The sequence below is a fragment of the Cydia amplana genome, chromosome Z, assembly GCF_948474715.1.
Source record: "Cydia amplana chromosome Z, ilCydAmpl1.1, whole genome shotgun sequence".
Lineage (NCBI taxonomy): Eukaryota > Metazoa > Arthropoda > Insecta > Lepidoptera > Tortricidae > Cydia > Cydia amplana.
The window spans coordinates 31550451-31575346 of record NC_086096.1 but is presented as its reverse complement, the minus strand read 5'-3'; the positions used below and the strand labels follow the sequence as shown (position 1 = coordinate 31575346).

At 36.5% G+C, this 24896-nt stretch overlaps 2 protein-coding genes across 2 annotated transcripts in view; both read left to right on the top strand.

Annotated features, from left to right (window-relative positions):
- The first annotated feature begins 2544 nt into the window (after positions 1 to 2544).
- LOC134661942 (uncharacterized) lies at positions 2545 to 15775 on the top strand. The gene is made up of 5 exons (XM_063518195.1): positions 2545 to 2894; positions 5741 to 5908; positions 9262 to 9367; positions 12122 to 12305; positions 15253 to 15775. Exons 2-5 carry the CDS (start codon positions 5755 to 5757, stop codon positions 15355 to 15357), a joined length of 549 nt encoding a protein of 182 aa, XP_063374265.1. The 5' UTR covers positions 2545 to 2894; positions 5741 to 5754; the 3' UTR covers positions 15358 to 15775.
- A 3882-nt stretch (positions 15776 to 19657) lies between these two features.
- LOC134661098 (glucose dehydrogenase [FAD, quinone]-like) overlaps positions 19658 to 24896 on the top strand; it is a 41277-nt gene continuing 36038 nt past the window's right edge. Inside the window, exon 1 of the mRNA XM_063517036.1 lies at positions 19658 to 19976. The gene's annotated coding sequence lies outside the window, so the exon portion shown is untranslated. The remainder of the gene's footprint in view (positions 19977 to 24896) is intronic.

Below are 24896 nucleotides of genomic sequence, written 5' to 3'. Positions count from 1 at the left end.
TAGGTATGGCTATACCTATTAGGTGTGTTCAATTTGCTGTGAAACCTTAGTCTAAACCAATATTATATTATCTAAGTAGGTACATATGGTGAAGTATTAAGATGTTTCATTCCACTTACCCGTCATCAACTCCAAATTTTGTAAACATTGTCGTTTTTCAGCTTGAATCGCCTCGTGCTGACTTTTTACAAGTGTAAAATTATTCGTCATGCGGAAAAGTAACTCCCGCACGCCGGTTTTGTAAGGTTTCACCATGTTTATTCCGTTCATCACAAAACACAATGAATATTTAAACGATTTTGACAAACACATACCATAGTGCATGACGTTTACTGACTGCTTAAAAAACATTGCCATATGTAGTTTTTTAATTCGATGTCAAATTATTGCGCTGCAGACTTTCTTTGGTTTGTCTCTAGCTAGCCTGAGCCTAGGCTTATGCTGATTGTTGTATATTATAAATAACATGTTATGAATTTGATCTGGATTTGTTATGAATATGATCCGTCAGTCTCAAACGTGATATTTCTTTAACTTAAAACGTCACTTTTGACACTGACAGACCAAATATAACATCATCATCATCATCATCATCATCATCATATCAGCATTGAGCCGAAAGATGTCCACGGAAGTATGGTTATGTTTTCAAAATGACGGGCGTTTTTGCGAGCCTTGATGATTACTTGCTCCCGTAAAAAGAATCAAAGAATATTTCAACAGATGATCACGCAAATCCTTTTAAAATTCCGTCAATGTTTAAACATTGGAATTAAATACTACTATTACTAATTAAGGAACTCGCAAAATATGAATGTGCCCTTTTATCCCGCCCCAGCGAGTTGAGTGCGGACCATTCGGCAAACATAGGTAGGTACACAAGCGGCCATGGGGAATAATTTGATTGTAGTCTCAAAATTTTGCGTGAAAATGAGCCTGTTAAACTGCCCAAGTATTTTTGTGTACTTACCTAATACATTTTATAGATGAAAAAAGCTTTGACAGTTTTTAGTTCCCATTTTTAACACTCGTGGCGCTGCCTGACATAACAACAACAAACTATGAAAAACGCTGGGGTGTCCATCAAATCTGGAGTTCGTCGGACTGTTTCTTTTCAAAAAACATTTCCTTCGCAACTTAACTAGATCTCCTATTTCTGAGCGGTTTGCCCTTCGGGCATCTGAAGCTACCTAACGAACCTAACCTACCTACCTATTGATTTAGTGAGACGTCCGTGAAAACATTACACTTTGGGGGAAAAAAGCGTAGGTAGGTAAGTAGGTTAGGTTCGTTAGGTAGCTTCAGATGCCCGAAGGACAAACCGCCCAGAAATAGGAGCCCCGCTTGCGGGGCTCCGTCTATTTAAGTTGTGAGGGAAATGTTTTGGAAAAGAAACACATGTAGTGCGATGGGACCATGGTAAAAATAAATTAAATTACAAACATTGTCAAACTCCGGTTACGTAGACGACCGAAAGAACTGGTCACTCTACAATCTAAATAGTAGATACGATGCGGCTAAACGTTGGCTGCCTTGTTGAAGAACGTATCGCAATGACAATCCGGCTAATCGTCGAACCGCCGCTAGCCGTAATGTAATACGGCGGATTATACGATCTGACTACGACATATATATTAGCTTCTGTCCGCAACTTAGGCCCACTTGCACCATTCCACTAACCCGGGATTAACCAGTTAAACCTGGAGTTACCATGGTTACCAGTACAATTTGACACTGAGTAAACGGTTTAACCGCATAACCCCGGGTTAGTGGGATGGTGCAAGTGGGCCTTAGTCTGCGTAACAGTGTGATTACGTGGATTTTTGATGACGTTTACTGGCAACATTCACGAAGCTCAGAAAATAGCATTATCCCAGGTGTCCGGATGTGACGTACAAAATTTTGGATTGTATTCCTATACGAGAATGCCGATAAAGGTGTATTCACTTCGAAAAAATCATATTCACAGGTAACTCTTAAGTACCTATCTCATTATGTACGTTTTATTGTGCTCGACATAACAATTAGGTACGTTTTACCGAAACCAACTAATAAAGGTTACTACATAGCGAAGTATTTTTCGTCGAAACGTAAACTGAAGTCACCGCACGGAATTGTCTCGATAAATCTGCACAGCTTTTACGACATCATGTTCGAATTCAAGACCTTGGTATTGATGTCTTCCCAGGTTGCTAGTTGGAGCGATGTCAAAAGAGAGTTGGGTAAGCAGGCAGCTCCCGCATTCACCTTGACCATACGGTGCGGGTCAAGATTCCGACAAGCCGGTTACAAAGTATCTCATGGCTATGAACAAAATTAAAACCCACTCGATACCTTCACCTTAAGTAAAGCCAATAACGATTTAAAAGTCTTATATGATTTTAAATAATTTACTTGCAGGCAGAAAAGATAGCAGACTCACTTTTTCGTATCAGACCGAGTTAAGTGGGTGAAAGTAAAAAATATGAAACATTAAAACTCGTGACACAACAATCTAGTTGATTGCTTCGCAATCGAATTATTGTCGTTGCAAATTACATAGTAAGTTTGTTGTGGGCCGAGAAGAGTTGAGCCGTCAAAATGTATCTAAGTTAGTGAGCCGCGCGGGTATCCGGGCCGTCGCCTCCGTAATGCACCGGACGTAGGCAATGTTTCAGTACTTTCAGTTCCGACGCTCCAGTCCGCCGCCGGGAGCGCACGGGACGGCCGCGCGACCCTTCCCGTCTCCCGGCCGAGACCGCCTCCGAACGCAAAGCCGTATCAAATATTTACACAGCCCTAATACTACTAATAAAATTTCATCGCGCCACTTACCCTTCTCTCTACTCCCGTTCAAAAATATGATTCAACAGTAAAGTTGCAGATAGCAGCAAGTGCAAAAATTCCGTGTTTTGGTAAGTTTGAAATAACCGTGATGATGTCATAATATCAAAAGTTCAAACCGGCCAAAAGCATTTTGGGTCATGCTTAGTGTAGGGTTCTATCGTTACCGGCTGATCGTAGTACCTAACTGAATAACAGGTTATGAATTGGATTTGGATATGTTATGAATATGATCAGTCTGTGTTAAAAGTGACGTTTCTGGCTGTAGAAATGTTACTTTTGTCACTGAATGACAAATAATGTTAGTATTTAAATATAATACGCGCCGTTAGTAAAAATCGGATATTTTGTGATGGCGCGGAAACCCTCGATAGCGAATATTTATATTTATTTATTTATATACTTAGGCAAAATATTTTGAAATAATTACACCCCAAAATATCCTGTCTGCATACGAAACCGTCGGTGTTAGACATCAATTTGCGCTTGGCCAGTTTTTTTCTAATTTCATTTTCATTACGAAATAAGAAGACAATAGGTACTTTTAAGTCCGGCAGGCAATCCTATATTACTTAAAGCCGAAGCTCGCGCTTATCACCATTTCCAAATAGGTACATCTTTTGCGAATACTTAATTTGTAATTTAATGTAAAACCTTATAACTTTAAATAGATGATAAGCTTCGTAATAGCGTTTTATGGCAGAATTATTGGGATTCAAACATTGTAAAATTTCACTAACTATATAGTAGTTAAACTGCAAGCCAGAGACTCAATTTCATAATTTCATTCCTTGGTACAATGCCTCAAGGGCCTATTTTAGATTTAAGCTAGTTTTTAATTTCTTTTAGTAATACACTGTATATATCTTGTTTTGTAAATAAATGATTTGCCTATTTCATAACTCAAATAGACACAGTTATTAGATTAAGTGAGAAACTGAAACTTATGAATTTTCGTTAGCCATGATGTGAAACTTAACGCAAAATCGTAGTTTTAACATTTAATTTTTACGGATATAAATCAGAAAAAAATGTCATAAAAAATCACACAAAAACTATAACTCTAACCGAAACAAAAGTTAAAAAAGTTACAGTTGGCTCGATAGGAAAAGAACACAAAGACATGTCTTATTTTCATTCATTTTCGGTTATATACTCGTATCGTACTCTTGCATACTATAGCAGTATAATTTTAGCATAAAACAGCTAGTGATATAGCCGGTCGTACGAGCAAAATTTTAAACACGAGAAGGTATATTTTCGGAGTCATTGAGAGGTAAAATAACCCGCGCGCCAGCCGTATCTTCCGTCGCAAGATTGGCGCGGCGTGCGATATCTTTCGTTTCCTTCTAATTTCCTGGCTTTAGGCCCGCTCTTAAGTAGGTACATAGTATATTCATCATACCGATTAAATTAATAAATCTATCAGCACATTTGGAGTTAATATATTCTGAGATACCTATCTAAACACCATTGTATGTATGTAGATATCTTGTTATAGTTAGGTACTTTTATAGGCATCTATACGGCTTGAATTAAGATTGCCAAATTAAAATATGACCGTCGAAAGTCTAAGATATAATTTGAGCCGTTTTTGATATTGAATTGGCGCCTTGTCTTAAACGATGATTAAACAAAGTACCTAAAAGGCCAAACGGTCAGCCTTTCAATCAATCAACCTCATCGAGCGGCCGTAGGCGTAAAACTTTTTTAATAAACGTCGTGTCAAACACAAATGCAGAATGTGCTGGTCTTCATTTTGTTACTAAAACAAAGGATGGGCTAACTCTTCCCGCGTTAAGGCGGGAAAATCCTGTATCAAGGTGCATATTAATTCCGCGGGGTTGGTCCTGCGCGAGCACTGATTAAATGCCGTTTACGGTCTCAAATCTAGTTTACTTTACCCGTCCGTCCGGCGAAGTTATTCGCAAAAACCAAACTCAACGGGGTGTAAGAGATTTGATTAGGTCTCGGGCCTTCTTTAATATTAACTTCAGGGCCAAGCTATGCTCGCGGACAGTAATACAACGTACCACAAAGAGAACGTTAATTACTATATTTTAAATCAATCCCCGTTTTGTTGTTTTAATTGTCTTGGTCCTGGTTTAATTTATAAAATAAGTACGTTCTTTAAACAAAATTAATGAATAAATTATAATTTAAATATGAAACGCGCGATAAGAGCGTATGAAACTCGTTACCATTCGTAGACCCATGCAAATTACTTAGTTCACTATAAGAAACAATGTTTTACTCGAAGAGACACGGACTTAATCACCGCAGTAACGTAATGGGAAAGAGGAAGAGGTGTGCGTGACAAAAACTAATAAAATCCATCCACAATAGGCCCAGAGAGAGTTCCAAAAATACTAAATCCCTTTGTTGGGCAGACTACGAACTATCGTTAGGTAGGTACTGTAGATTAAACGACGCGATATATACGTAATAGTTATTTTCGATACAAGTGCGAAAAAGAGAAAATTCGAAACGAGTGACGATAAATTAAAACACGACCGAAGGGAGTGTTTTAAATCGACACGAGTTGCGAATTACCTATTCGCACGTGTATCGAACAACGTTTTACAGTATATATGGCACTTTAAAGTTTAGACATACGCACGAAAAGTGCTATTTTACGCACTAGTGCGGAAAAGTAGCCCCATATGTACTGTAAAGTCTATTTTTTTATTCGGTAGACTAAAATGACATTTCATAGTATGGAATGACACATGATGTTCATACTATGAAATGTCAGTTTAGTCTACCGAATATAAAAATAGACTTTAGGTATATGTTAGTACAACGCAGTATGTATCGGCGGTATCGAAACTTGAATACAAACCTAGAACCTTGTTACCTAGAACCTCATCGAGAAGACCGAAGGGAATAATACAGTATACTTTTATTCTGTTAGCAGTATCCGTTACTGTAATGGCACGAACGACAAGAAACCCTCTCGGGCTGCTGACGTCACTCGGCAGCAGCACGACCACTGCGACGGCGGTGCCCACCGCCGCTACCGTCACAGTTGCCAAGCAAAGTGCCAACAACAAAAGGCCTACACCTATCATCATTTATCCGACCGGTAAGTAACTGAACACACAAGTCAACCGCGACCATGTCCTTCAGACCTGCACATCAGATAAATTTGATACACGAATGGATGATAATTGAAGTGATGTTTACAAAAACAACATAACTGACTACACTGGTTGACACCTGAAACGATTAACAATGTTCTTAAAAAAGTGTCAACCGCTCTAAGCAGTTAGGTTAGTTTTGTAAACATCCCTTCAATTGATAAATAGTAAATAACAATAACACAGCGTTACCATACCAGCAGATATAAATACCTACATTCATTTAATAAAATTAAAGAATGTAATTTAATTTTTTTAATATTTTAATTATCCTGTAGATAGGTACTTACTTATTTTAAGCGTCAAAACTATTGAGTAAATTTAAAAAGGTATACGTTTAGGTATATTCGATGTTTTTAAAATCGCGCATGATAGGCTACATTTTAACTGACTCTGAAAGAGAAAGAGATTTTTCTAATGAAAAAGTCGTTGTCGGGTAAAAGTTATAAAAGGTTTGGCTCGTTTATTTCATCTGACAACGAAATGTAGTCGAGAGTGTAAGCCCTAAACGACGGCGTTGCATGAACAAAAGATTGCATTTGGCAAGATTGGTCCTTAGGACCTAAGGATGGATTTAAGAAGCGGAGCCACCAAGATTATAGTAAAGGGTCTAGCCGCAATACTATAGTGAAACTGCCCCTGGCTGAAGTGTATACCTTTCTTAGGTGCGTTTATTTGTCTTATTATAAGATATCGATTTACCAAATTTCAAGGCTAGAATCCTCTTGGTATGGCTAAAAAAATTTTTTTTTTAAATCGTTTTTATTTTTTTGTAGCTAAACTAGTGGTTCGATTGTTTTGAAATTTGGATGTTAATTGCATTTAATATTAGTATATTTCCAAAAAAAAATCAAGGTTGTAACTTGTTTATAAAGGCTTAAAAAAATATTTTTAATTTTTTTCACTTTTTTTTTAATACTTGTGAGATAGCGACAACCTCAATTTTTTGTTATTTAATGCAGAATATACTATTGCATAAAATATATTTTTTGTAAAAAAATCCATTTGGAGCAGCTAGGTAAAAATGTCTTACTAATGCATACAGGCCGTCCTTCTTACGTTTGTATGGGAAAAATTCAAACTCTAGCTAGAAGAAGTGGCACCCCCTTATTTGGTTACACTTATTATGCTGATAATGTACACCAAGTTTTGTAACTTTATCTCAACTACAAGGGGGTGCTCAACCACTTTGAAAATTTTCAACGTTGTATGAAATCCAAAAATATTTTTTTTTTTAGATTTATATATAAGTAGTTGTTTTCACATTATTTGTAAATGTGATTTATAACTTATTACATAAAAAAAAATCTTTTTTAAGAATTTTTCAGGTGAATTTAAAAAAAACTTGAATATTATGAAAAATATAAATAAATATATTTTTTTATTTAATAAAAATATATTTCTTTTTTAAGAATTTTTCAGGTGAATTTAAAAAATACTTGAAATATTATAAAAAATATAAATAAATATATTTTTTTATTTAATAACTTATATATCACATTTACAAATAATGTGAAAACAACTACTTATATAAAAATCTAAAAAAAATAGTTATTTGTACAACAAGAGATCAAAGTTTGATATTTCTTCGAGTGCTTATTCTGAGTTCCGTGCAAGCGAAAGATTCTATACTAGATCTATTTTATAAACTTGAGCGTAGTAAGGGACTCAAAGCGCACGAGATGTAAATAACTTTGATCTCGTGTAGTTCACAAAACTTTTCACCTCAGCAGTGAGAACATATTAGAGAACCCGAAAAATGTATTCCTTCTTCATCACTTACCTCTATTCACTCATGTTTTCTTAAGATATACCAACAATTAAATTTTCACCTCAGTAGCTCGAACAAGGGTACTTTGCTACTTAAAAACAGTGAACAAAATCGTATTCTGCATTAAAGAACAAAAAATTGAGGTTGTCGCTATCTCACAAGTATTAAAAAAAAGTTTAAAAAATTTAAAATATTTTTTAAGCCTTTATAAACAAGTTACAACCTTGATTTTTTTTTTGGAAATATACTAATATTAGATTCAATTAACATCCAAATTTCAAAACAATCGAACCACTAGTTTAGCTACAAAAAAATAAAAACGATTTAAAAATATTTTTTTTTTTGCCAAACCAAGGAGATGCTAGCCTTGAAATTTGGTAAAACGATATCTCATAATAAGACAAATATACGCACCTAAGAAAGGTATACACTTTAGCCAGGGGCAGTTTCACTATAGGATTACGGCTAGACCCTTTGAAAAATTAAAAAAAATACTAAATATAAATATTTACCAAATTGCTTTATTAAGGTTACATATGAGGATATTAGGTATATTTTGAGGTATAGTTTACAAAAAAATATTGAACAGTATTGTATCTGGAGAAGCCCAAACATGGTATATATGTTTTGAAAATTATTTATATTATAATTTAAAAAAATACTTCTATGTAATGATGTGATATATTTTTAGAATCGGCTCAGAAATCCCTTTCGTTTAATACTACAGACGATAGGTTTCTAGTTTTTAGTGCCATACAAAAAAAAAAGATGTCATAACTCCTCTGGTTTTTTTTTATTTGTTGGTGCTTCAGATCAAATTGATTCAAATGTCCTGAAGATCAATCGTACCGATTTTCATACCTTCAACATCATTTGCAGCATTCTACTGAATTTCGCGGTGTACCGCCAGCGCTATTACCTAACTAGGTCGATGCGAACACAGAGCACGGCACAAGGACCTGCCCGCCTTGCTGACTAATCGCACCCACTAACGATACCCAGCCCAAGCCTTTAGACACTAGTAGGTACACAGAAAATCTCTCGAACTCCAAAATTAGATATCAATTAAATAAAATAGTTTATTATTTAATAGTTAATTACAGACCTTATGCACGATATTCTGTGTTTGTTAAGTGTAATTTATTAAACCCATTTAACCATATGGGACGTCTAGATTGTAAACTTTGGAACGATCGAATTTTAGCAACTGAGACGCTTCTTTACTTATAAAACTGCTGCTATTGCTGAACACTAACTTCCACTTAGTCGCTACAAAGCTCGTATCGTACCTACCTACTAAATACATAGGTATTCGGAACAACAGTTTGGAGAGATGGCAGCAGATGAAAGCTTTCTTAATACAAATCTCACTTTACGGTGCTAACGAACTCTGAATACTAGTCCTTAACCCCATTGTAGCACAGTAAAAAACTGGGAGCACCATTGCATTGCACTAAACATTCGACGAGTGGGGCGCAGAAATCCCGGATTAACCTGGCAAATGTACATTTTATTATTTGTTTTCAGTGACTCCGGAATCAATAGTGGTGCCGATTGTGTCATGCATATTCGGTTTTCCATTGCTGGCATTGACCGTTATATGTTGCCTTCGAAGAAGAGCGAAACTTGCTAGGTAAGAAGATGTTTTAAAGTGGACATGGTATTTTCGCCAACGCGCATTTGATCCTCGGATGTAATCTGGCTTTCCTTGTTGTACTAAATAGAGTTATTTATTGTATTTAACTATTTTAAATTGAGAAAAACCGTCTGTTCTTTGTAAGAAACCTTTATCCAATTATTAGGTCAAAATTTTGATCAAATATAGGGGATATTGGGGTCAATTGGAACGATTTTAACATTTTTGACTAAGTAAGCTAGCTTTCGTCAAATTTCTGGGGTCAAAAACAGTGGAAATACGTAACTATTTTTAAACATTATTGCAAATACATATATATTACAGTTTAAACACATAATTGCCTTGAGTAAATTACTTCAATACTTTTATTAGATTGTAAATATTATAATGGCTGTCTAGTCATAAAAACTCTTTTAAAGTTTTGCGCGCCATGCGAACAGAAAATTACTTCTTAAGTCATATTCATATATGTTCAGTCAGCTGCAAATACCTATACCTACCGTACGTTTAAAATCTGGACTCTAGACTATACCTACGTCCCCACGAAAGAAACCATAAAACTTGGCATGCATAGGTATAACATGTAGTTTTTATGAATTTATCAATCAATCAATCAATCAATATCATTTATTTGCAAGAATACTTAATTAAAGTTACAGGATGTTCTTGTAGAAAAATGTCCAGTATTCTATCGTAATTAAACGATGCGCAAATGTTTTAGTACCTAACGTAAATTTTTAGTCCAGCACATGTGTTAGACTGAAAATTATTATGTTATTAAATTAAATTTTAATACATGCAATATAGCCAATTAGATAAATAGATTTCACTCAAGAAATTGTATAGCACATTTCATTACATCAATAAAATTGGACTAATATCAGTACATTATTATATTACATAAAATTTATATTTGATTGGATTTATAATAACTAAAATTAATTATTTGCATTATTGTGCTCAATATACTGCTTGACACTATAGAAACAGTGTTCTAATAAAAAGCTTGTCATTTTCTTCCTAAATTCAGTAGTGTTTAGACATCTTAAATTGACAGGCATACAGTTATATAGTAGGATACACATATTATAGGAGTTTTTTTTTTGTATATAGCCGTGTTGCATCTTTAAGCAGACGTTTGTTTGTTTTTACCAGATAAAGCGTGAATCACATTTTTTAGTTATGTCATTTTACTTGATATGTAATTCTGAATACTCCTGTAGTTAAATTATATTTTTTTTTATAAAATAAGTTTTAGCTAGCTTAATCTCGTGTATTGTGCCTTTAAGTAATCTATTTTTAGCCACCCCGCTGAGCCCGCCCCGCCCCTATGCAATGTGTTGGCAGCAATGCAGAAGCACGCTCGGCGAATATCCGACACCGACTCTATAACCCATCCTAGTATAGATAGATAGATATAAGGTAAACGTACTGGTGCTCGACGCGGTCCCAAGTCCCAGTACATGTCATCTTGAAACTTAAGTCATTGTCAATAGAGATGACAGCTGGGTGTCATCTATTGGGCATTATCATGTCGAGCACTAGTACGTTTACCTTAGCTAGCTACCAATGCGCTACTGATGATGGCAATTGACTGTGTCTTAACTATTCGCCCAAATATTCGTGTTGCATGTACATACATACATACAGGGTGGTCCAAACCATGACGTCCAAAAATTTTTTTTAGATTCCTCACGTCGTGGGCTATCAGAATGTACCCCATGTATGTTAGCCGATTTTTCGTAGTTTTCGAGTTATGATTTTTTAAACTTTTAACTTTTGTTATGAAATTCCGGGGTTCCCATACAGGGTGGCTAAAAAATAACTGCATTCCCGTTGCCAGGGAGGTTTTGGGATTATACTGAGCAAATTTTACTATAGGACCAACACCGAAGTCGCAAAAAAAAAATTACCCTTCCATAGAAAATGGACCACAGCCAAAATGTATGAAAGCCAAATTTTTTTTTTTCGCGATTTCGGTGTTGGTCCCATAGTAAAATTTGCTCAGTATAATCCCAAAACCTCCCTGGCAACGGGAATGGAGTTATTTTTTAGCCACCCTGTATGGGAACCCCGGAATTTCATAACAAAAGTTTAAAGTTTAAAAAATCATAACTCAAAAACTACTAATAATCGGCTAACATACATGGGGTATATTCTGATATCCCACGACGTGAGGAATCTAAAAAAAATTTTTAGACGTCAAGGTTTGGACCACCCTGTATATGTATATGTAATATACATACCATTACATTCAAAGTTATAAATAGCAGTAGCTAGTATATTTAACCCTTTATAGGGCAACGGTCTAAAAAAGACCAGCCTGTAACACCATATTTTTGTATTTTTTTCTTGTACAGAATTTTTTGGACTACAGAATGGCGATGAGGTTTGCATTGAGGATTCTTTTTTCAGTCTTGCCCGTTAAAGGGTTAAATTAGTATTTAGTTTTAATCTGTACACACCTTTCCGCCATAAATTAAACATTCAGCATAAAAGTCTGTACACCTATCTATATTTTGATATTTTTCACGTCTTTCACAATCATACCAGCCGCGTAACTTGTTTTCTTCAAGTTATTGGGTTAGCTGTAATTTGATAAATTCTCAATCGGGAAAAATTACAAAATATACATTTTTGTGTTGTGTTGAATTGCCATGCCATTCGTCGAAATAAAATGATGCGAAAAATTGGTTTAAACGAAAATGGTCAATAGAAAATTTGAAAATGATAAAAAATATTTTCTTATAGAGAACGAGCTCGACGCCGAAACTGCGACTTGGATCGCGGCGAGCTGTCCGTGGTGCGCCTGTCACCGGTGAAGGCGCGGGCGCGCGCGGTCAGCCTGGCGCGTGCCTCGCGCGCGCTGCCGGCCCTGGAGCTGGACACCGTGCTAGAGGAGCGCTCCGACCCCGAGCAGACGACGGTGTCGCAAGTAAGGCTTGTAGACCAGTTGTCGCTGGTCAACACTGAAACACAGCCCGCTGATTAATGGACAGCGTGTACTTACAGTCGGTTGTAACAACCATCCACCGTTAAAATTTTACTTAAATTTTTATGGTCACTTAGTATGGAAGTAACGTAAAATCGAAAATGGTAGGAATAAATTAGACTACTTATTTTCTCCTAGTAGAATAAATAGTGCTCGTTATTCTGACTAGAAATAATCTAAGCTAACTGGGATTATTAAGATTTCATGAACTTAGGTAGAGGTACAACAATAAAAACGCCCATTACAAGCTTACAAACATGTAGGTAGGTATTATAATATTTTCTTTGATAAATAATCGAACCAGATTGTCATTAGTACTAAAACAACCTTATCAACTTGGCCTTAAACATTAGTCAGCAAGAGGGCTAATAATAGTAATAGTTCTTACTTCAATACGGGTGACCGGTGTAGTTAGTACCTACTCACGCAATTAATGAAAGCAATCAGGTTAAATTACGTAGCTATAGGTAATTTACATCACTACTATAGTTTCAACATGAATGAACATCAGTAATTTCAACAAGTTAATAGGTACGAGTAGGTACTTACATCGAAATTATAAAAACGATACCTACTTAGGTAGGTAATAAAAGTAGCTCGTTAAAGCCAACCATTATAGGTAAATATGGTTGGATTACATATTATATTATGTAAATCTTAACCGAGAAATTATGATACATAAAAAGTCGCATTCTCTCAAACACCTCCACCCATCGCATACTTTATTCACGAAATAGGCCTCAACGGGCTTTTCCCGTCAGATTGTCAGATTGATGAGTCGATCATTCTTGTTACACCCGGCAACTAAATGTTTAGTCGAGTCAGGACGTTAGTTGGCTAACCTTCAGGCTAATGCCATTTGTTCAGCCAATTTGAGAACGATACCGTTTCGTACCCGATTTGTCTTACATCTGATTTTGACAGAGAACATTATCCTAATTGGCATTAGAACGGTTTTTGCGAACCATTTCGAACGTTTCAAGCTAACACTGGTAGTGGCAAGTCGTTTTCTAAATCTCTTGGACAGTGTTGAAATTCGGTATGTAAATAAGAGGTCCTGTTTTCATGTCCAGACTATTTTAGGTTTCGGGACCTCAAGGAACCCCGCTATCATCTTGAAAAAAACCGGTCAAGTGCGAGTTACACAACACATACGACGTGTGTTGTGTATACAACACATTATAAAAACCAGCAGCGGGACAGAGGGCCTACCGCGAACACCGAAGTTCGCGAATTGCGGGCATATTTCTTTGTCACGCTTTAATTGGAGTAAAAGAGAGAGATGCCCGCAATTTGCGAACTTCGGTGCACGTGGTAGGACCTCAGAGGGCCTACCGCGAACCACGTTCGACGTATTGCCTCTCTGTCGCTCTTGTAAATTCGCACGTAAGTGTGACAGGGAGGCAACACGTCGAACGTGGTTCGCGGTAGGCCCTCAGGGGCCTCAGGGCCCAAGCTGCCGGCCGGTGGTCAGGGCCACAGAGAAAGGAACCGACGAACTATACGCGCCGTGTCCATGATTGCCGCCTTCTGCATCTGACCCTTTATTATTCTTATCTGACCCATTATTTATTAAAGCTTATTAGAGCCTTTCTTTTATTTTTTGCCATTTTTATATATTGTGAAATTTTTTGCCACTTTTGTGTTATTTCTAGTCAGGATCGCGAGCCCTTTATATCCTTATAGGAGAAAAAAAGTGTTCTAAAATTTCCATACATTTTTCAAACTTTCCTTTTTGTTACCACCATACAAAGTATATGGGGAAATGGTAACACAATAGGAAAAAACTCTGGGACATTTTTTTACCCTATTAGGATCGAAGGAGCTCGTGATTCTGACTAGAAATAACACAAAAGTGGCAAAAAAGGTCACAATAAATAAAAATGGCAAAAAATAAAAGAAACGCTCATTAAAGTCAACACAAAAAGTACTGCTAACTTGTAACTACTAGAGGAGCGGGCGGGTAATGAGAGCGGTGTCAATATAGACTTACTTAATGATCGTATTTATACTAATGTAATTCAGGAGTGTCAGGAATCCTTTCCCAGGGCTTGCCTCCCATGGGCAACCCCGTCGTGCCCCGCGATTAGTATTTAGTTGCAAAAGACGAATGTTTGTTTTTGGCTGCGCGGTTATGTGTAAAAAAATATAAATTTAATCATTGTTGAGAAGACTTAAAATATATACATACTGTTTTGTATTTACACGAAATAAATGGCTGCCTATTTAACCTTCGGCGCTACTTTTGAAATTGCAACTGCGAATCATAAATTTTTTAAATTTTTTGCAATGAGAGCACTTCGTAGTACCACAGCGGAAGTTAAAATTGGCTCCCATTAATTACCCCAACGCAGTTTATAATTATTTCCGTATATATTTGACTTTATTTACCTTTCTAAATGCCACGAAAGAGAGACGTTACAATACAACGACAAAAGCCTTTTGGACAGTTGAAACTTTAGAAAATGTAATCCAAAACGATTTGAGACAAGACTTGTTCTTTGATTCTGATTACCCGAAATGGGAGCGAATTTTTTTTTTGTTTTTCGTGTCTAACCGATGATGATGATTTTATTTTTGTGTACTTTTTTGCCTCCTAAAACATTAAGCAGAATTCAACCAAAAGTTACAATGGTAGATTGGTAAGGAAAAAACTAGTGCCGTAAAATACAAAGTTCTTTAATTCATGGGTATTTATTTTATAAATACTGCTGAATAACTGGACCGGGCCATTTTAACGTTCGTTTCAAATGAGGCAATAGGTAGTTATTTGGACAACAAGAGATCAAACTTTGATCTCGTGTAGTACACACAACTTTTCACCTCAGCAGTGAGAACATATGTAAATTTAGTGAATTAAGGACAAAAATATATATATTACATTATTTAGGTGGAGATGACTCCAGACCGTGAAGTGGGCGCGATCCTATTCGGAGCGGTGGGCGCAATGGGCACGGCGGCGGCGACGGCGGCCGCGTGCGCGCGCGATAGCTAGCGCCGGGGCTCGGCGCAGCTCGGCGCCCGCTCACCGCTCTGGGCCGCGCTGACCAGCCAACCGCTGGACGCCGACGACCCCGACCCCGATGACCCGGACGCGGACGACCCCGAGCTGGAGATCGACGAGCCCAGCTAGCAACTAGACGAACGCTCGGTGGCCGACATCGGCGAGCATATCAAACTCTTCCTGGACATTCCCCTTAGATTTTAGTGAATATCAGCCGCATATCCGCAGCCTGTGAGGTGTCAATGTTATTGGAAACTAGAGGTTTCTTAATCGGGCAGTTGTACTTATCACTTGCAGAGAACTCCGCTTTGGGTAATCTGAATAATAAAGTGTGAATTTAAGAGCTGCAACAACTAATCTCACTTTATTGCTTGAAGACAGAGGGGAGTGCTTGGTTAGCGATGAAATTTGAGTCCACCTATTATAATTATAGTTTACTCGTACGTAGTTCAATAAGCTTTAATCTAGTCCTACGCGTACTAGAACGTAATTCTTACCATAATAGTTGGTCTTTTACTTTTCTCGGCTCGTAAACGTTTGTAATCTTGGCACGGTCCTATGAATTTGTTAGAGGTTGTCATTGTTAGTTTATATTATACGAACATAACATATTTAAATTCGTTAGGTATTGAGTAGATATATATCTATATATTAGAGGTTTTAATTTCTAATGCACACTTGTAATATTATTAAAAAAATGTAGGTATTTAAGAAATTTGTTATTGTTTTATATTGTCGAAAGTTAATTGCATAATCTGCAGTTATAGTACATAAATGTACAGTAGGTTCGATAATTACCTATTAATAAGAAAATGTTTTATAGTAGAAGTCCCAAGACCAACTATAAACTTATGAGATGAGCTGTTAAAATTAACTAGTTTCCCATGTTTGTAACTTTTCTTAACATAAACTTAATAAAACTGTTTACTTATGTGGCGCGTACCACCACACAAAGTTTGAGGTAAGTACCTACTTAGTATTTTAGCATGGAAATATTCGTACTATATATTTTGAATGTACATATTAATAAATTGCTAAAATTAATTAATTAAAGTGATTATATATTAGACCATTACTTATTATAGTCCTTGTAACAATATTATACAACAAAATTATACAATACCAACCCAGAGAAAATCATAACAACTTGTGTGTGTTATTTTGCGAGTCATAACAGCCGCGTGTCAAGGTCACTAACTCGACATGGACTAATACCTACTTATTATAAAATATAACATGATAGCAGTTGCGCCACTCTTATACCTAAGTACCTACTCTCTGCAGTGACCCCAGCGCAGAGCCCCCCGGCGCTGCGCGGAGCGGCGTGGCCAGCGCAGTCCTCCCACGAGTGCGAGTTTATAACTAACGAGTTCGAGTACAATACCTATACAATAACATGCAAAATCATCGCCGATACTCATCGATAAGCACTGGGTATAATATCAAATTGTAGGCTGACTTGCATCTTAAAGCTACCGTTTTATTGCTTAGGTAAATACTTATCAGAGTAGGTACTATGATATATTTCTAACAATAACATTCTTTATTAAATTTATGATGATGAGTGTCCATGATTAACTAAACCGATTTGAAGTTCTTCGAGTCCCTAGTAGCGTGATTTAGGCTTGGTATACTACATGCTTATTGCTTACTTAAGGCCCCGAACGTTGTTTTTTCTCTCACTCTGACTGAGGGTAAGCGTGAGCGAGATAGCTGTGATCGCGGATATGATGATTGTGAATTTTAACAAAAAAAAGTAATCGATGAGTTAGATCCTAAATAAAATTGCGCATTTTTAGGAGCTATTGTCATATTTATAGCTTTTTGCAAAAAAACATACTTTTATTGGTGCGTTTTATAGACCTAATTCGTGATTTTTTTTCTATCAAGCGAAAGTCCACAAATTGGGTTTTGAATCGATGATGTTACAAGAGAAATCCCCCAAGAGTGCCAATTAAATTTTTGGCATCCGTATTGTGATCTAAAAAAGCGAAACTTTTCAAAAACTCAGCTGGCTTAACCGACTGCACCTTAATATGTGTCACCTTGGGAACCGATACCCATCGGTACTTAATTATAAATAAACTGTCAAGCAACTTGCAGCGGCGTCACTGGAATGAATGGAATGATAAAATATTGGAGATGAAAAATGAGCAATCGAAGAAGTTTTCAATTACAGAATTCACTTTATTATGAAATCTACGGCACAAAATGAACAACATCAAACGAAACTACAAAATCATTCAAAGATTTAAATGAAATTGAAATTGGGTACCTACGCGGCCCCGTATTGATGCTCCTTATACATTGGAGCGCAAGATAGGACAAACGATTAGACATTAGTGGGGACCACCGACAGCTGGCAAGATAAGGGTATGTATCAGCACCTTCTCTATACCGCCGTTCAATGATTACCTAAGCCCGGCTTTCAGGGCTGCGTATTGTAGGTAAGTCCGTGATTATTCGCCGATTATTTTGTTGGTGGTATACGGCTCACTGCAATTAGGATCATCGTTCCAACGCTTCACTGAGCACAGATTACACGCTGCATATTATGTACCTATATGGAACATTGGTGTTGATTATCGGTTCATTAGAATATCCTTTGAAGATACAGGGATTTAAATTATTTAACACGGTAAATTTAACTCGGACTAGTTAGGACCATTGTGTGTAATACGTACTGGTGGTGTTTATTTCAAACGTCGTTTTTAGGGTTCCGTAGTCAACTAGGGACCCTTATAGTTTCGCAATGTCCGTCTGACAGTTTTTCCGTCTGCGCGTTTGCTCAGTGATGGTTAGTGCTAGAAAGTTGCAGTTTAGCATAAATATATAAATCAATAATGCCGACAAAGTGGCAAAATAAAAATAAGAAAAACATTTTACTACTGTAGGTAGGTAGAGTGGATGTTTTTTTAGCTTTAAACTTAATATGCCACACCATGTGTCGCATATTAAGTGTCGAATAGGGTCTTCAACAAACATTTTTAGTAAAGTACACATGTTCGAAAATGATCGCTCCGAAAGAAAACAAAATTGTGCTCTTAAATGAATTCAAAGATAGGAATTTACATAACTAGCCTATGCCTTCGAGATGGTTTCGAAATTATCACACAAAGAAAAATAAGCCAATTGGGAATTTAATATGAAAGTCAACGGGTGTATAAGATAGCGATGCCTTTTTGTACAAACTTTTTTAGAGATTCAGTAGGCTTAACACGAGTGCACCGCGACAGTGTTTCTCGAGATAGACTATCCGTCCCTTTCTTATTGATACAGTAAGAAAAAGTCAGGTAGTATCGCGACTTGCTCATGCCAGTTCCAGATTTTCCCACTTTAAAGTTGCACGTTATTGATTTTTTCGGTAGTGTTCAGCTTTTTGTAATAACCTTTTTTGAACCCCTGTTCACGATTAAAAGCCCTCGGAACCGTTCTAAGCAACCCAGAACGAGAACTTAAACATCAAATGTCTCACAAGAAAAGTTCCTTGATAGATCGAGACACAAGTAAAAGCAAGGTGATTCCATTTGGGGACGACTTTTCCATTCCAGGTGCGGTGCGGAGCTCCAAAACACCCCAGAAACAAAGATAATGAGATGAGTGAATTCTCACGACTCCTTGAGATGTTTAATTAACTTTTTGTGCTCACTTTATTTTAACTCCCGAAGAAGGTCAAGATTTAAATTGAATTGAATAAAGACGTAAAATATCATAATTATTCGGCCTAGGTTCGGTACGCAATAAGGAGACAATTACATTATTTTTATATTCTGAATTAGGGGTTGGGGACCCTACGGGTAGAAGTTGACCCGTTGCACATAGAGAAGAGCTTCGCCCACCTTTGCTATATATTGAATAAGAAACGTATAACGTATATTTAATATAAGGTATAGTATAGGTACTCATAGGGCATATCATAGCAGTATTCTGTGAACAGGAGCCAATGCCTATCCAGGAGCTCCACCAAATACAATGTATTGGTCACCAAGTCGGGAATCGAATGGTGCCGTTGATTTAACTTGATGTTTTCTTTTTTTTCCTCCTTGGGTATTGTTACTCATGTTATAAAATTAACATTTTTAATTAACTTTTGATTTGAGTAGGTATACTACAATTTAATAAGGCTAAGAATCCAAGCCAAAGTGAAAAAAAAACCAGTAAAGGCTATGTCATAACATAAAGTAAAACATAAACCTAGGTTAATACCTCACGGCAGGAGATAGTGCATTGCACTTAGTCGGTTCGGCAGTTCTGAACACTGTGCATCGGATGCAGCTCGCTCGCGGCGCACCCACTCATGGGCCTTGGCACATCTCCCATATTCGCTTAAACTTATTCGGTTCAAAATTAACTACTTTACCGTACCATTATAAGTTCCAATCTGCAAAAAGGTCATCGCAGTTTAAAGTAACGTGTTGTGCGGAACGCACGCGACCAGTTTCGATGCATAGCGATACGCAGTGTTGCGAGCGAGTGATATATTAAAGTGGATCTTCGGTCATCTGGTCATCTGGCCTACCTCTTCAGGTTAATGCGCTAGTCGGCAGCAGTGGAAAATAATGCTATTTAAAGTTTGATTTTGATAGGTTTGATTACCTATCTTTAACGAGGTAAGCTACATAAATGTAAATTACCTAAATATTACAAATGACTTATCTTTAAAAGAAATAGCAACCTATTATTGAGAACAAAGTTATAATATATAATACCATACAAGTATATAAACCAACCAACAATTACTTTAAAAAAAATCTTAGTTTATGTTCTGACGTGGGTACCTACCTAACCTACTACTACTACTCATTTGTAATTTAAAATTAACGTTTTTCCATCGCGGTTTAGTTACCGGTGAGCTTTAACTGCACTACGCTACGCGTCGCACTTTTAATCGAAAAACATTTATTTGTAAATTAGCGCTTATTTTTTCCTTTGCTTGCAATTTTACACCCACTTTACGCAAACATTTTATTTTCTTTCTGATTAGTTAATTAGTAGTGGCCAATTACTATTAGTGGCCAATAACTATAGCAGTCACCCTACGTGAAATGACTGGTAGATAGATGCCATTTGCTAATAAACAGGACACGCATCACTTACTTATGCAATAATGCATAATTTGGTAAATACCGTTAAGCTTTACCCATCTATTTTTTATATTTGAACTGTTTTAACCTTTTCCACGCCGTGTCAAACACAAAAGCTGCCACTCAGACGCCACATCATTGAAGTGTCAACACTGAAGTTGAACTTTATGTCTATGCACGTAGGTCGATGTTGCTCTGTGGTCTGTGACCGATTAATCGGTCTTTGGCGTTGAACCTACGGTACGGATATATCGGTCATTGGCGTCCAAAAGGTTAATTACCTATGTAAATAGGTAATCTTTATTAGCCCTTTGATATCCCGTGGGCCCATTGTTCTTTTGTTTTGAGCTTTATGTAGATATGCCGCTGTGGGAGAAACGATTAGTTATTCAGTTCAAAACATACGAGCGCACTTCTAATAACTTAGGTATCCATTAGTTTTCTTAACTTAGTTAGCTGAGCGTTTTCCAAAACAAATGTAGGTACATTTTCATTCATGTCTTCAAAATATTGAGTTCTTAGGCTCATTTTACTGAGAATCATTTGTACATTCACGCCTCATACGTGAAAAAATGTGTCCCAAGATTTTCTTTCCACATCGTAACATTTTTGTATGAATATTTTTTTATTTGTATGAACGTGACGCACTGGAAACATATTTTTTCATCTCATTTATCTACCTGTGGAAACTTGTAATTGGCTCACTGTTTCTATGTTATTACCTAACTTGTTACTCTAGCTGTAAATTTTCCTAACGAATAAAATAAAATTTAGGGACACATTTTTTCATGTATGAGGCGTGAATATTCAAATGATTCTGAGTAAAATGAGCCCAAGAAGTCAATGTTTTGAAGACATGAATGAAATGTATATTTTTTTGGAAAATGCTCAGCTGCTGTAGGTTTCCAACTTACAAAATACAGTATTCATAGATGCAATCACACTGTTTAGACGTATGTATATTAGATTTCATGTAAGCCGGCACGTGTCGCACTATCCCTTGTCTAGCTAAAATAAAACATAGACGTCAAACATTAGAAACACAGCTGATTATGCCTATTATTATGTTACTAGCGACCCGTCCCGGCTTCGCACGGGTTAACAAATTATACATAAACCTTCCTCTTGAATCACTCTATCTATTAAAAAAACCGCATCGAAATCCGTTGCGTATAGTTTAAAAGATCTAAGCATACATAGGGACAAATAGACAGCGGGCAGCGACACTGTTTTATTAGTATAAAACAGTGTCGCTTCCCACTGTCTATTATCTGCCCCTGTCTACATAGTTGTAGTGATAGTGATTAATATAACGAAAAAATCAATAGGTAATTTTATTTACTTGTTTTGCACTTCTTTCCAAATATTAAATTGCAAAAATATCCGCTATGCGAATCCAAAACTCAATAATGATAAGTAATCGGATTGCGATTGTATTTTTTTTCCGTTTCCTCATAGCAAAATTGAATGATAAGCTTTATTCAATCATTTTCTTTTATATTTTTGCGCATTATGTTAGGCTAAACAACATTAGTAATTTAATCAGAAACAACTTGTTTAAAAAAAACAGTTAACTATAATAATAATTCAACCTATAATGTACATATACGTACCACTGCAGGGCACAGGCCAAAACTGAGTCACGTAGGTTCCAGTGAATTCCTATAAACCTAATATTTGTTCCGTCTAATGGTATTAGGTACTCGTACCTATGTAGTATAATGTAGTGATCAGCGAGCAAGATGTGGCGAGTGTGACTTTGCTCTTTAGTAATGTATGCTAAGTTACTTAAGCACTTTGCTACCTACTAGTTGAGTCGGTAGGTACTAGTCAGTGGGGATTGCTTCCATAATATACAGCGAAACTCATACATAAGTGAAACTGATGGTGATGACCATTTAATCCAAAGCATAATAACGACGCTAGGACGTATATACAGACATTGTCTTATGCTCACTTAACGGTCATGACTCATGATAATTTAATAATTATTCATATTATATGTACTAATGTATTAGGTACAGCGAATAGTCCTTTGGCGCGGTTTTATGTCATTTCTGAGATGTTTTAATAATAATTTTAAAAGGTAAATTCGTAGTAATGTGGAAAGAAGGTAGGTATATTTATTTAAGTTCTTTTTTAAATCAACCGTTTTTAAAACGCTTTGTTACGAGCAGATATAACAAATAATATTTACAGACTAATACCAACATACATATTAGGTGTTTTATACCATATTTATCTACCGTGAAACCGTGCACTTTTTTCATCAAATATGTATATATCGAAAGCAAAGTGACCTGTGTAAACCGTTAGTACCTAAATAGTGATCAAACCACGAATTTATATTATGGAATTGACCTATATGTATTAGCCTAACTAAAATTCCACAACGATATTCACCCAAGCTGTATAAGAATCAACAAATTGATAATTTATTTTGACTTTCATTAAAACAGAGGTTAGAATGTCAACGCAATTTTATAACTTTGATTTTTAGAATGGCGTAAAAGCGAAATAGGTAACAATTTAAAATATCTCGTACCTATAACTCTTCGCTGGCGGAATACAGACCAACGGCTACAACTGCGAAGTTTTTTTTCTATAAATGTATTACCCTGCTTCTCATTTACTCGTTGTAGGACGCTAAAAAAAATATATAGTATGTATAGTAAATATAGTAGTTTGTTAAAATTGGCTTGTAAGTACGAGTTGTTTGATAGTTCTCTATGGGATGACAGCTGCCCCCGTCATATTTGACCCTGATCAATTAGGTGATTCCGATTATGCGTGGTACAGTACAACCCGCACTTACATCGTATGGAAGAGGGAAATTATTATATGAGTTGGTGATGGCTTGATGAACCTGCTGGGTGCGAGACGCGCTTAATCGCATATTATACAATTTGCCGCATCCTGGACGGTAAACCCGTTATGTATGCATTATTATGCAGTAACCTTTAGCGAATTTCGCTTACTCGGACTTTTAAATAAATGGCGTTGACCATGACAATACTTAAACCTGTCCGATATTTAGCATAATCTGACCAAAAGGTCATAATTGGATGTCATTATTAAATAGGATGTGACGCTGACGGTACTACTTTTGAGCAGTATGCCAGTATCCAATTAAATATGAATGCATGAGACTATAGAAAACAGTCTATATTGCTAAGTTACTAATTTTCAGGTAAGAGAATACAGACGTAAGTTTACGTTTTTAAATCCAAAGCTTCTAATTTGAATTATGACTATAGTTAAGTAGTACATTGTTCAATTTGTTAACGAGGGTCAAAAAATAGTTTATAACGCGAGTTTACAATTTTATTTAATACAGCCGGTGTTAGTTTTCACAATTCCAAAAAAAATTTTTGAAGCTAGGTAAATAAATCTTAAATATTCGTAAGTACTATGTTTAGGTACGCCTGGCGTCCGTTGGCTCGTTGGGTGGACGACATCCGGAAGATTGCGGGTCACTTCTGGATGAGATTAGCTCAGGACCGGGACAAGTGGCGTACTAGAAGAGAGGCCTATGCTCAGCAGTGGGCGATAAATGGCTACTATGTTTAGTATTCGTAAAAATCGTATGCGATTTTCACAACAGCTGTTACACAACTTGTTTATAAATGTAAATTTCTTGTGTATGATATTTATTATGTGCTTAGGAATCGATACGAGCAAGTATCACGAGTTCAATGTCGACTACGAAATACTCTGCTATAAACCCGGCCCGAAGCAATGAATGATAGACTCGCCGAGAATTGCACCGACGCCGACGGCGACGCGGCCTTGTCAAACGCACAAGACTGTTTTTGCGCTGTGCCCGAAATTCGGAAAATAAATGAATTCATGTCAGAAATTGCGGAGCCCGTTGTGATATCGCAAACATCCAATAAAATGGGTTTCACTGTTGTTTGCAAACTTTAACGGCATTTTATTGTATATTTGCCGTCATAAAAAAGTTATCGTAAAAATTTTTTTTCATTCTTTTATTTACTACTGATGAATACACAATGGAAAACTGGATTATAGGTACGCAGCGTTTCAGATCCGACGTACGATCATTCTGCTGAACACTGAACATGCTGCATACTTACTTAAAATCAGTAGGATTTACTGTATGAGTATGTACCATTAATATCTGTAACGGTGTGGCGCTAACAACTGATTCGCTGGTTTAATCAGACGGTACGCTAGTCTCATTTCAACGGAGTTTAGTCTCGGGGGACCCTAAGTAATGCTATAATGTTCCGCAAAAAACATAAAGGCTCATTTAAAGTCACAACAAAACAAATTCTGCTTCGCAAATCGCAGCGTAAAAACTTACAGCGTTTAAACATTGAAGCAACAATTTTTATGTACTGCTTCAGTGAGCCAGTGAGCCTAGATTTAGTCATTGTATAGTGCAATCCTGTGTTCTTTTAACTCACAGTGTCTGACAATGAT

Excerpts from the sequence above, each read along its gene's own strand:
- LOC134661942 (XM_063518195.1), top strand. The coding sequence starts at position 5,755 with ATGGCACGAACGACAAGAAACCCTCTCGGGCTGCTGACGTCACTCGGC. Across the intron at positions 5,909-9,261 it reads TATCATCATTTATCCGACCG|TGACTCCGGAATCAATAGTG; the intron begins GTAAGTAACTGA and ends ATTTGTTTTCAG. Across the intron at positions 9,368-12,121 it reads AGAAGAGCGAAACTTGCTAG|AGAACGAGCTCGACGCCGAA; the intron begins GTAAGAAGATGT and ends ATTTTCTTATAG.